The sequence below is a fragment of the Girardinichthys multiradiatus genome, chromosome 6 (genome assembly GCF_021462225.1).
Source record: "Girardinichthys multiradiatus isolate DD_20200921_A chromosome 6, DD_fGirMul_XY1, whole genome shotgun sequence".
In the NCBI taxonomy this organism is placed as follows: Eukaryota; Metazoa; Chordata; class Actinopteri; order Cyprinodontiformes; family Goodeidae; genus Girardinichthys; species Girardinichthys multiradiatus.
In genome coordinates this window covers 10,423,062-10,436,933 of record NC_061799.1, presented here as the reverse complement: position 1 = coordinate 10,436,933, position 13,872 = coordinate 10,423,062, and the positions used below count along the sequence as shown (strand labels likewise).

Sequence of the window (13,872 nt, the reverse complement as noted above, 5' to 3'; positions counted from 1 at the left end):
GAGGGGCGTGCAATATTATTTGGCCCCTTTACTTTCAGTGCAGCAAACTTACTCCAGAAGTTCAGTGAGGCTCTCTGAATGATACAATGTTGTCTCAAATGACTGATGATGATAAATAGAATCCACCTGTGTGTAATCAAGTCTCCGTATAAATGCACCTGCTCTGTGATAGTCTCAGGGTTCTGTTCAAAGTGCAGAGAGCATCATGAAGACCAAGGAACACACCAGGCAGGTCCGAGATACTGTTGTGGAGAAGTTTAAAGCCGGATATGGATACAAAAAGATTTCCCAAGTTTTAAAAATCCCAAGGAGCACTGTGCAAGCAATCATATTAAAATGGAAGGAGTATCAGACTACTGCAAATCTACCAAGACCCGGCCGTCCCTCTAAACTTTCATCTCGAACAAGGAGAAGACTGATCAGAGATGCAGCCAAGAGGACCATGATCACTCTGGATGAACTGCAAAGATCTACAACTGAGGTGGGAGAGTCTGTCCATAGGGCAACAATCAGTCGTACACTGCACAAATCTGGCCTTTATGGAAGAGTGGCAAGAAGAAAGCCATTTCTCAAAGATATCCATAAAAAGTCTCGTTTAAAGTTTGCTACAAGCCACCTGGGAGACACACCAAACATGTGGAAGAAGGTGCTCTGGTCAGATGAAACCAAAATTGAACTGTTTGGCTGCAATGCAAAACGATATGTTTGGTGTAAAATCAACACAGCTCATCACCCTGAACACACCATCCCCACTGTCAAACATGGTGGTGGCAGCATCATGGTTTGGGCCTGCTTTTCGTCAGGAGGGACAGGGAAGATGGTCAAAATTTATAGGAAGATGGATGGGGCCAAATACAGGACCATTCTGGAAGAAAACCTGTTGGAGTCTGCAAGAGACCTGAGACTGAGACAGAGATTTATCTTCCAACAAGACAATGATCCAAAACATAAAGCCAAATCTACAATGGAATGGTTCACAAATAAATGTATCCAGGTGTTGGAATGGCCAAGTCAAAGTCCAGACCTGAATCCAATCAAGAATCTGTGGAAAGAGCTGAAGACTGCTGTTCACAAACGCTCTCCATCCAACCTCACTGAGCTCGAGCTGTTTTGCAAGGAAGAATGGGCAAGAATTTCAGTCTCTCGATGTGCAAAACTGATAGACATACCCCAAGTGACTTGCAGCTGTAATTGCAGCAAAGGGTGGCGCTATAAAGTATTAACCCAAGGGGGCCGAATAATATTGCACGCCCCACTTTTCAGTTTTTTATTTGTTAAACAAGTTTGACACATCCAATAAATTTCATTCCACTTCATGACTGTGTCCCACTTGTTGATTCTTCACAAAAAATTAGGCTTGTTGAAGCCTGAAATGTGGCAAAAGGTTGAAAAGTTCAAAGGGGCCGAATACTTTTGCAAGGCACTGTAAGGAAGGAGAGGAGCAGTTTAAACTGGGACAGTAAAGGAAATGTTAAAAAATATAAATGTTAAGATAACAAATAATAATAAGTAACAAATATAAATTTGTTTTGTTTTGTTTTGCTTTCTCTATTTAAAATAAATAATTTTATTTGGATAAACATAATTTATCGATTATTTTTGATTGAAGGAAATTGTGTTTGCGTATTTTATGTCTCTTCTTGTGAAAGAAAATTATTTTTAATTGTTTTTCCTCTTACTTGTTTTTTCTTAAAATGAAGTATAATGTGTAAAGTAAGTTACAGATGAAAGGAAGAGGGTAAGGGGAAATAAGTTTATATGTAGTTTATACTACCTCCTTTTCAAGCAAATGGACATGTAAATATGTATCATTGTGTATGAATGTGAATACGTTTGAAGTAAACAAACAAACAGTCAGAGACTGCATATCTCTGCCACCAAACATAAGGTCCCTGACACCATTGCAAAATTGTCCTTTGTGGTTTGTGGTGGTCATGTAAGAGCTATGAAAAAGTTCAAAAGATATGGATATTTGAATTATTTGCAAGGCACTATTTTGTATGTGTGTAGAATTGCATGACACTTGAATTGTATGTGGACACAACAGAAGTCTAAAGCTAGGTAAGAAAATGTTTCTCTGTCATACAGCCAATATTTGTTTCTTCAGTGTCTCATCAAGCTATCAACAGTAGAAGGATGTAAAGTGCCTAAACGGGGAAAAAACAAACCCAAAAATAGTTTTGAAGCCTGTTTAAAATGTTCCTATGACTGGAATTGCTAAAAGCCTCACTCTCTCATTATCAGCGAAGAGCAACATAAAAAAAGAGAACTCTGACTGTCAGCTATGTGGAAGCAAGTAAACACTTCTCTGGTTGTTTATCGGTGTACCTTTCTTTCTCTTTGTGTGCCTGTCCATTTCTGTTCTAAACATTCAGACAGGTATTGATAAATTATTTTTATCTGCTCCAGCTGGTGCTAAAGCATGTGGCCTGACAACAGAACAGTCACTTTTTCTTTACATCGCCCCATCATTGTGAGCAGACCTGTAACCTGCATGGCTAGCAATTAAAAGAGGTGCAGATAAAGAGTGCTCACATGATCCTGCCCAAAGAAGGGCAAGAGCGAGAGAGAGAAACAAAGAAGTTGAAGCTGACTTACTGTAGATATGTGAGCATGGAAAAAAAGGGTATAAAGGAAGCAAAACTGTATTACTTTCCTTTAGCTTCCCTCTTAATTTACACAAAGAACGGGTGCTCTCAGACAGACAAAAACATAAGTTCTGCAAATTACAAAAGACAAAGAAAAGCAACATAAAAGAAATATTGTTCCTCTTAGATCAATGTAATTAACATTCTTGCCTCATAGCCAAAGTATTTATTTGACCTATTTTTGTTACATTCCATTTAGGTGCTTTTTAATCTGATTTTATGTGATGGATCTGCACAATAGTCTAAGTTGGTAAAGTGAAATAAGAAAAATATATATAAAAATAAAATCAAAAAAGCATGTGCACATGTATCCAACCCCTATATCCACCCCCCAAAAAACTCTGGTGCAACCAATCTTCAAAAGTCACATAATTTGTGAAATGAAGTCCAGTCCAGCTGCCTGCAGTCTAAGTGTCACATAATCTGTCAGTATAAACATACCTTTTCTGAAAGGACCCAGAGGCTGCAACACCACTAAACAAGGGGTATCACACCACGAAGACCAAGGAACTCTCCAAACAAGTCAGGGACAAAGTTGTTGAGAAGGACAAGTCAAGGTGAGGTTATAAAAAATCTCCAAATCTTTGACCTTTTGATGGAGCACCATCAACTCCATCAAATGGAAGGCACAGACCTGCCAAGAGAAGGCCGCCCACCAAAACTCACAGACCAGGCAAGGAGGGCCTTAATCAGAGAGGCAGCATAGAGACAAAAGGTAACCCTGAAGGAGTTGCAGAGTTTCACAGCACAGACTGGATTATCTGTCCACGGGAGCACAATAAGCTGTGCACTTCATAAAGAGGGGCTTTATGGAAAAGGGGCCAGGAAAAATAAGAAGGTACATTTTAAGTTTGCCGAAATATGTGTGGGAGACTCCCCAAATGTATGGAGGAAGATGCTCTAGTCAGATCAGACTAAAATTTCACTTTTTGGCCACCACGGAAAACACTATGTCTGGCTCAAACCCAACACATCCCATCACCCTAACAACACCATCCCCACAGTGAAACGTAGTGGTGGCAACATTGTGCAGCGGGAATGTTTTTCAGAAGCAGGAACGGGGACACTGGTCCGAGTCGAGGGAAAGATGGATGGTGCTAAATACAGGGATATTCTTGAGCAAAACCTGTCACTTTGTATGTGATATGGGATTGGGACAGAGGTTCACCTTCTAGCAGGACAATGACCCGACACACAACACTGCATTGTTCTAAGGGGAAACATTTAAGGGGAAACCTTGTTGGAATGGCCTAGTCAAAGTCCAGACCTCCATCCAATTGAGAATCCATGGGAGACTTAAAGATTGCAGATAACAAGTGAAAACTGTTCAACCTGAAGGTAGCTGGAGCAGTTCGGCCTTGAGGAATGGGCAAAAATCCCAGTGGCAAGATGTGGCGAGCTCATAGAGAATAATCAAAAGTCACTTGCAGCTGTAATTGCTGCAAGTGACTCTACAAAGTATTGACTTTGGGGTGGGGGGACACTTACACATGCTGATATTTTCTGTTATTTTGTCCCAGTTGTTGTTTACTTCACAAAAACAAAAGTACATATTCAAAGCTGTAGGCATGTGCTGTAAATGAAATGGCGCAAACTCTTAAACAATCTATTTTGGATCCAGGTTGTGAGGCCAAAAATCATGAAAAATGCCAAGGGGAGTGAATACTTTGCACAAGACAGCACAGTTTATGGTAAGAAAGAGAGAACAAGCACAGTCGTGAAAGCACACACATGGTTTTTGCCACTTGTTGAGAAAATACGAGGCTCATTGAGCTGGAGCTGTAATGAGTAGAACTCCTACACAACCTGTATAGATCGGTGTGTGTGTGTGTGTGTGTGTGTGTGTGTGCATTTACACTTTGTGAGTCAGCGCAGAAACCCAAACACTGGTTAACTCATGCTACAGTTTGTAGCCGAGGGGAAAAAAGGTGTGAATCTCGGAAAAAAGGTCTGATCCGCTGCTCCTCACTACTGGGAGCAGGCGACTGATGCTGAATATTTATACACCACATCAGGTCAAATATTCATCAAGTGTCAGTGAATCCCTCTGAGGTCTGGAACTTAATGTGGGATTCTAAACAGTGGCACCTCAGAATCAGGAAGTGATAAGTAGTAGAAAAAGTGGTAAATATCAGTAAAAAGCCAATGAATTAACCCATTTTATATTCTGGTCTCATAATCTTAAATTCAAAATGTTCAAAATAATCCAACCTTTAATTTGAATACATTTAGTCATAGAATAAAAAAAAAAAACACTAGGAAGTAACTGCTTTTAACAAAATTAGAAACCATTTGGTAACTCACAGACAATAATTTTTACAAACCCATATTGTCAGTATTGCCAGACAACATTTTGTCTCCTATAACATTTCACAATGTTATAGGAGACAAAGAGACAAAGAGAGGTACATCTTTGACCATTTCTCTTGGCACAATCTCTGTAGATCATCCAGAGACCTTAAGTCCTCTGTTATGCTCTCTGCTCTTCCGCTCAGCACACAGTGTTTCTATTGGACATAGGTCTGGAGACTGTGGTGGCCATGGAAGACAGTTGATTTTGTTTTTTGAGCATGTTCTGTTTTTGTTACATGGTCATAATGGTATAGATCCAATGATCTATAATATTTACTTCAATATACAGTGGACGCAAGGTGTTTTTCCACATTCATCCTTTGTTTCACGACAAAAGCACCTTGGGTGTTTGCTGCAGAAAAGCTCCATCTTAGTCTCATCAGACCAAAGCACATATGACACTTACAGTTAAAGTCTTGGTACAACTTATGAAATTCCACATGCTTACCTATGTGATGTTAGAACAAAATATGTTTTTTTTGCATCTTTCTTTGGTGACCACATACTGTACCAAAGAAAGATGCAAAAAAAACTTATTTTGTCTAGTGTCTAGTGGTTGTCATTGTGACCTCAAGATGCCACTCTTTGTTGCCCTTCTCTAAGAGTCAACTTTGAAGATTTTATTTTACTTCCCTTACCATCCTCATCACTGTTATACCCCATGGCAATAGAAAATTATTCATTACTAATTAAAATTCCTTAAAAACTTAAAAAGCTTTAGTTGTATTTATTTCAGTGATTTTAAGTGTAATGATTTCCACTAGTTTGTTAGAGACAATTCTTCTTCTGTATTGAGTATGTGGACTCAGAGTAAAGATAGAGTTTTTTTAATACATTTTTCCATGTACAATTGTGCTGCTGCAATAGAAGATCACATTTTTTATTGTTTTTTATTGGCATCTCTATATCTCAGTGATCCTAATATTTACAACAGCCTACATACTGCTCTTCTCTATAACTTCAAAGCTAAACTAAGAAATGACCCACTAATATCTAAGTAAGTTTTTTTTTTTTCTTGCAGCACTAGAGGCCTTTATTTTTCGATAGTCGGTAGACGGGAAAGAAGGGCAAACAGAGGGGGAGACATTCGGCAAAGGTCGCCAGGACCAGGCCTCGAACCCGGGACAGCCGCACCAAGGACAATGGCCTCTGCACATGGTTGTATGCTTAAACCCTACACCACCAGCGCCGTACCTTTTCAGAAGTTTAACAGCCAGCTGTCAGGGATGGGCAACATGAACTAATAATTTTCTCTTCATATATTACTCCTCATATATTATTGATAAAAGGAACAATACATTTTTTTCAGTGAATCTGAATCCGTCTACAGTATATGATTGACAGAATTTAATAGATTTTTGTATAGAAGTTAAATCTTTTTATCTTGTAAAAACATTTTTTTGAAACTGGGGCTGGCTTAATAAACTGAACTGAAATTACCATCTTACATTCTGTCTAAAAATAAATATTTTCTAAAGTTTATGTCCTTATTTAGAACATAAACTGAACCTTAGCAGTACTATTCTCATATTTTGATTAGCTTTTGCATGAACAGAGAAGGGCAAGACAGAAGCCTTGGTTAACCCATGAACTGTAGCTTGTATTTACTTATGTAAACTGTTGTTATCACTGTTGCTAACTCCTCAGTAAGAAAGGTAGATAATGGTTGTCCTAACTGACTCACCTGTTTGATGGCGTACAAAAGTTTCCCATAGCAGAAGATGATCACTAGAAAGGGCCCGATGAGGCAGAATACAAACAGGCAAATGATGTAAGATATATTATTTGCTGTCTTGGCTGTCCAGTCGACAGAGCAGGTGGTCCCAGGACCCTCTGGACCATAGTGGCTCCAGCCAAAGAGTGGTGGAAGGGTCCACAATAGGGAGTAGACCCAAGACAGAAGGATGCCCAGGGAAATTTTGCGGTAGTTGGAGGAGTCAGCCTCAGTGGGGGTTATCATGGTGCTGTAGCGCTCATAGGAGAGGACAGCCAGAGAGATCAGGGACACAATGCCTACAGAACAGACAAAGATTAAGTTAATATACTTATTTCAAATGAAGTATCTAGACAGCCTGGCATATCTTATGGTATACAGCCCGCAACAGGAAATAAATACATGAAACCAGCAGCCATAGGACAGCAAATATGTTTTTGTTCTTCTGTCTGTTTAATTGGACCATAAACTGTAGACTGAAACACATCGTCTATCCGAGTGGGTATCCTTCCACTGCCATGAAAAGATTTCACAACTCTCTCTGAAATCAGAAATGCTGGTAACATGGGATTTATGATCTTTCTTTTAAGTTGGATCGGCAGCATGGTCCAACTGTTACCAATAGAGTCCAGTATTTTAGTTCATTTTCTGCCATCTGCACCAGATCCCCACTGATGTGAAATAAAAACAATGGCAACACCTGAGGTGTCTCCTATAGCAGGTAATGCAAAACAACATACACAGTGTTATAAAAGCTTTCATATCTTTCGTTGATCACTCAGTAAACATATTCATTGTGCATTTTCTAACTTTCCCTGTGTCTCTATTGCATTGTGGTCCTAAGTCTGAAGAGCGAGAGCCTTGAGCTGAGTGTTGACACCAACCCTTTTGACTTTTCATCCTTCTTGCTATTTGTTTTGAAGCCATAATGATCCATGGGGCTGTCAGTAAAGCCCATTGATTTTCAATGGCAGTTAAGGAGACCTAAAGTGAATGCAGCTCTACAAAGGCCTATCGCTAACCACACTGCACAAAAGAGAGGAGAGGAAAACAACGGGATGTGGTACCCATTAGAATGAGATGGAAACAAATTTTAGCTCCGCATTCACAGTGGTAATGGTTTGCTGTCTGATCATGCTGTGTCGTAAGAGAATTAGTAACGCTTAAACCTTTCAATATTTCCTCAAGTCACAGCTGCAAACTTTATTTTACTGGGATTTTTTGTGAAAGACTAACACAAAGTAGTACTTAATTGTGAAGTGGAATGAAAATGATACACTGTTTTTGTTAAATATTTTGTATTATGTCCCCCCCTATGTTCAACCTGGAAAGACTCACAAATGAGAGAAACACAGAGATGGCAATTAGAGGAGTTTATTAACTGATGTTTGTTTTCTTTTGGCGCTCGGACCCGGTGGAAGACATGGATGCTGATAATGACATGAGCTTGAATAAACATCTTAGGGTTAGAATTAGAAAAATCTTCCCCCCGGGATCCTGATACTGGTGGTGGAATGGAGGCCTGAGGAGATAAAGGAGTCGGAAGGAGCTTGAAGCCTGATGGTCGAGATGGGGGGGGGGAGGGTCGAAGCTCAGCTGAAGAGCAGGAGATTCTGCGTATGTAGGTCTTTTAAAGCGAAGCCTTGGGGGATGATTGGCTGAAGAGGAATGTGGATCAGGAGCTGATTGGTTGGAGCGGAGAACATAGTGGAGCAGTTAGACGGAGCCGGAGGTGGAGGTGAGCCTTCCAAGTTGATATTTCGTCAAAGCTCCATTGACAGTTGTAAAACCAGGTTGCATTGCAGGTCTTTTGAGGTATGTCTACAGCAGCTTTAAATATGTAGAGACTGAAATGTTTGCCCATTCATTGTTGGAAAATTGTTCAGGCTAAGTCCGATCGGATTACTTGCTGCAGAGTCTCAATTGAGTTTAGGTCTGAACTTTCTAAGACAAACTATTGTAGCTCTGACTGTACATTTAGGGTTGTCTTGTTAGAATGAGAAACTCTGTTCCAATCTGAAGACTTTTGCAGCCTCTAACAAGTCTTCTTCCAGAATTGCCCTTTATTAGCTTTATTCATTTTTACATCAACTCTGATAAGTCTCCCTACCTCTGTGAAGGAAAAGCATCCTACAGCATGATGTCACCACCACCATTAATTGTGGAGAATGTTCAGCTTTGATATTCTTCTGCACATTGCTCTTTGCACATAGAACAAAAAGTTACACTTTGGTTTCATCTGACAAGAGCACCTTTTTCTTCTAGATATTTTCTATGTCCAATACCTGACCTGTGGTAAACTGCAAACTTTACTTTCTTTTAACAATGGTCTCCTTCTAGCCATTTAATAATTAGGGAACTTCTGAAGGTAACTGATTCCAATCAATTTTATTTATGGGTATCGCAGTAAAGGCAGGTGACAACAAATGCACACCACACGTTTCAGAGTTTCTTAAAAAATCTGTAAACATTGTATTTTTTCCATTCCCATCTATACATTACTTTGTGTTGGTCTATAACATTGGCATTTGTGCTTGTAATCTGACAAATTTTTATAAAATGAAAGTTATATGATTACTTTTACAGTATAGTGCAAAATTACCAAACAGTATACATCTGTCCACACAGCAGTGACACAGGTGCAATGGCTTGTTTGCTCTCTTATATTAAACTCATATTGTCCTTTCCTTGAAACCTGATTACTCACAGCTCCTATTAGTTCTGTTTCTGTAGAAAGACAGAGTCAACACGGCTTAAGAAACAAGATTCTCTTTGATCCGACATAACTTATTGCAAGCAACTTAAAAAAATGTTTGCCATATAGTGTGTGTTTTTATAAATCCCCTGCTCTGTGTTTAGCTGCTCCAGCTCATCTGCTGTTTTTTTCTCCGCACTCAGTCAGGTGTGAAATAAGACAACAGCAGCACTGTACTTTTATAGCACACAGACGTGCTGGTGTCAACTCCATACTGGAGACTTAGTGGGAGTGTTAATAGCTAAGTGTCATTACTAATTACAAGGGTACTGCAGTTGCAAAAATAATTGGAATGTTTCAGAGAATATAAGCGGTGGTGGTTTTTGAAACATCTATTTGGAGAATGATCTTATGACACTTGGAAGCTACTTTCAGCTCTGCTCTGCTGTTACAAGACTCTTCTGTACCTTTGGTAAAATATGCTTGTTTTCAAAGACTTTTCTTCGGTCTGACTAAAGTATATTATGTTCATGCTGAACATATTGTATGAGTAGCTGAGAGGTTTAACTAGACACAATAAAACATTATTTCTAATGATGAATGTACCAAAAGTGTGATGAAAGCACACTAGGATGATGAGACCCACAGTGACAGAACCGTGATTTCAGCTGCTACCTGTAAGAGATCCAGAGCTCATAAAAGGTACAGAGCTTTTCTTTACTTTAAGATGCTTACGTTTGCTGAAATAGATCTAGCATTTTGTGTGATATGAAAGCTTTAATTTACATTTCACTTGTCACCAAGCAACCGCCTTTAATTTGTTTTGCATTTGCATCTGACCATATTTTTTTATAAAATCATGACCCTTTAAAAGGTAAGAATGCTATATAAAATAATGCAGTACAACGCATTATGATATATCACAGCGTGGTACAATGTGATATGATACAGGACAATACAAGTATGATATCATCACTGTGGGGCAAAAGCCTAATGTTTCCATTTTTATTGATTTTTCTTTTCTTGTGAAAATCAATGCTGTTGATCACCCTTCACATCTGTCTGTGGTTTTATTGCACAATAACAATTCAAATGTATCAAAAACAGCATGTGACTTTATACAGCTGCACACTAATTACTTTACATTTTAATCAAAGTGGCATATCTTTAGTGTTGTTTCATAAAAAGAAAATATTTACAAAAATGCGTGTGATGTACTCATTTTTGTGAAATACTGTAACTTCACTGAAATTAACTGAGTTTATTAAATTATGTAACACATATAAATTGTATTTTCAGTATCAGGCATGAATATCTCTAACTACTAAACAAAACGGAAAAGGGTTGGTGATGCATGCTATTTCTCCATGCTGTATCTTCGAAGTTTTATTCATTTTATACCCGATGAAGCCATCTCCATCACGAAGCGTCTTCTCTAATTCTGTCTCTTGTCAGTGGAAAATAAAACACTGTTTCTAACAGTTTTTGAAGATACTAACAAATGATGTCATTCCAGTGATAAGGGTTACTCATGAATAAATAAAGTCCTCTCTAAGGGAAATGATACATTTTGTTGCTCCACCAGCCTTTATCTCTGCTCCAAGCCACAGACTGTTTTGTGTATAAAAATGTCCTTCAGCTAAATACTTTAGAACTTCAGAAATTGGTTTTACTGCAACTAATGGATCAAATTGATGTAAGGCTCAAAAGGTAATGAAAGTTTGACACACTACCTATTTCTAAAGTCAATGAACATTGTCCTATCTCACATCACTCAATCTTTTCTCTTCTTAATCAGACTGCATAATTTTAAACAACTGTTTCACGGAAAAGTTTAAATTAAAGGTACCCAATGCAACAGGCACAATTGGTGAATAGTGAAAAGAAATACAAATGGTTCAATGCTTGAAATAATTAACACTGAAAGTAAAACCGATGGCTTAACCTTCTTTCTGATAAATTCTATTAATAATTATCTGACCACTTGGTCACTCATGGAGCACTCCAGTTTCATTCCCCACACAGTCAGTACATTTAATATGAAAATAGAGAAAGGAATGATATGGTGACATCACACCCTACTTTCTCTTGATGCAGCGGAACACTGAATTCCACACTCTTGATACCAATATACATGCACTTTCAAAAGGAACATGATAAGAAATTGTCAAAATTGATTCTAAAAGTTTGTCAGTTCAGCTTTTCTATGCTGAAGTGGCTCACTTTCGAATGTCATTATGTCTCTGGTTATACATCAGGCTGGGTGAGAGACAATGAAACCTTTATCTGAGGAAATATAATATGATTGTGAAAGGCTTTCCTCTGCACTGTAATACATTGTATGTCTCTTAACTTAGAAACAAAAGCTCAAAAGCTGCCTTCAAGCTATGAATGGTCAACTTTCAAATTTGGATGGTCTCAACTCTGACAGAACAGTAGAGATAATTTACAACTATAAGTTAACCATTGGAAAACACATAAACTTGTATTTTGTGTAAAAAACCCATAACAAGAGGCGCTTAAGAGATAAAATAAATGCTTACCCTATTTACCCTAAGGGGGCTGTCAGTTTTACATTGAGACTAAAAAAAGATGGAGCAACTTAATCATAGGACACAATTAGTATATGACACAATAATTAAGAAAAAGCTGAATCTTTCTTCAACTGCTTCTGTTGATGTCCTTCTCTGCTTCCATATCACCAACTTAGAAGTGCTGAACCACCCAAATACGGTTTGATGGGAAAACTCAAGATTTAAGAAAGATGTGACTGTTCTGGAAGTCACATGCCAGCCTCTTTTTCTGTGTCATCACATGTATTAATCAATCTGCACACTGTTGAACTTATAAAGAAAATTTGCTTGGCACTCAAATTCATCATCATTCACAATCAAACACCTTACATGCTATCCTGAAAACATGTTTTTTTCTTTTAAGAAACCTACTTGTGCTCATTGCTTAGCTTGTCACTCTGACTGTTCCACCAGGGCACTGTTGTTCTGCTTTGCTTCTTTGTGCTCCTCACCGCCACAACAAATTAACTTCACTCAGGTCAGGCGCTGCTTCTGCCAACATGATGTACATTTATAATCACCTCCTCTCCGCTGTGGAGCCATTTCTGGTCTGTGTGTGTAGTGATTCAGTATGCTGCACATTGGCTCATCAGTGCAAGGTTAATTCACCAACAGTGTGCAGAGTCCACTTGTGGCAGGAGGTGGCCAGCAGCATGCGGGAACATGCTCACAAAGACAGAAAAGGGAATTCTGTGATGTTCCTCCTCAATACTGAGGAAGACAATATTAGCTCAGCAAGAGAGGCCAGAGGAGAATGCAAAAGGGGAGCAGAGAAGAAGTGAAAGAGTCCAACAAGCTGTCAAACGGATTATTGCAAAGGAGAAAGGTGAATTTAAGCATGTAACACACAAATGTCTTTGCAAAATGTTGTCAGTTGACCTCTTGGCAAGTCAAAGCAGTGCTTCTTACAAGCAGAAAGCAGGAGGTTGCATTGGAAGAGCAGAAATCAATTTGAAAGAGGAAGCACAAATGCACCATTTTCAAACCTCACAATGTCCATTACAATGAGGCCCTCCTATCTGAAGGAGCATTGATCATTTGCTTTGTAGAATGTTAGTAAAGACAGACAGTCGCTTTGGTAAAGCTCCGCCAAGCATAATTCATCTAAATAATGAATTTTACTTCACCTTTCTCTGACTCTCCTTCATTTTCCTTTCACTTCTGTTTTATGAGCCCATTGAGGAATTACTCATTTCTAACCAATGGCAGCTCTATTGATGTCTGGCACCCGATACTCTCTCTGTCTTTCATATGCTGGCATTCAGTCTGTCTTTCAGAAAGGTTTCAGTTTGTTAAAAAACAAAGTTCTCCCAGACAAATTTGAATAAATTGGCTCCATGTGGATGTCGATCTGTAGATGGACCTTAATCTTTGTGCAGCACTTACTAACATGAAATTCCACAAAGAGAGTCATGTGGAAAGAACAGCACAATATAAATCCCTGTTTGCAGCATGCCACAAGCCATATTGGGAGAACTGTAAACATGTGTAAGAAGGTGCTCTGCTCAGAAAATTCCCCAAATTTTTTAGGTATTATCTGTATTATCGGTATTATTTTGTGGTAAAAACGTTTTAGCCTAAATACATGAAAAACACAGTGTGTGGTAAATAACTAAGACTGCACATTATCCTGATTACTATCCACATTATGAATGGTGGTGACAGCATCATGCTGTGTGGAGGCTTTTCTCCACCAAGGACAGAGAAGCTGCTCATACGTTGTTTGGAAGATATACATAGCTAAATACAGGGAAATCCTGGTTATAAGCTGCAACAGAGTTGATGTTGAGAAAAGGTTCACCTTCTAATAAGGCCCGTAAAATAGACCCAGAGCCATAATAGAAAGGTTTAGATCAAAGCATTGAGTCCAAGTGGGCCATGTTCTGCTCC

The 13,872-nt window shown here is 38.7% G+C and overlaps 1 protein-coding gene across 1 annotated transcript in view; it reads right to left on the bottom strand.

Moving 5' to 3' along the window:
• LOC124870549 (vertebrate ancient opsin-like) overlaps window positions 1-13,872 on the bottom strand; it is a 132,467-nt gene that overhangs the window by 107,134 nt on the left and 11,461 nt on the right. The window contains exon 2 of the mRNA XM_047369301.1: window positions 6,685-7,013. Coding sequence (XP_047225257.1) covers window positions 6,685-7,013 — 329 coding nt within the window. The remainder of the gene's footprint in view (window positions 1-6,684; window positions 7,014-13,872) is intronic.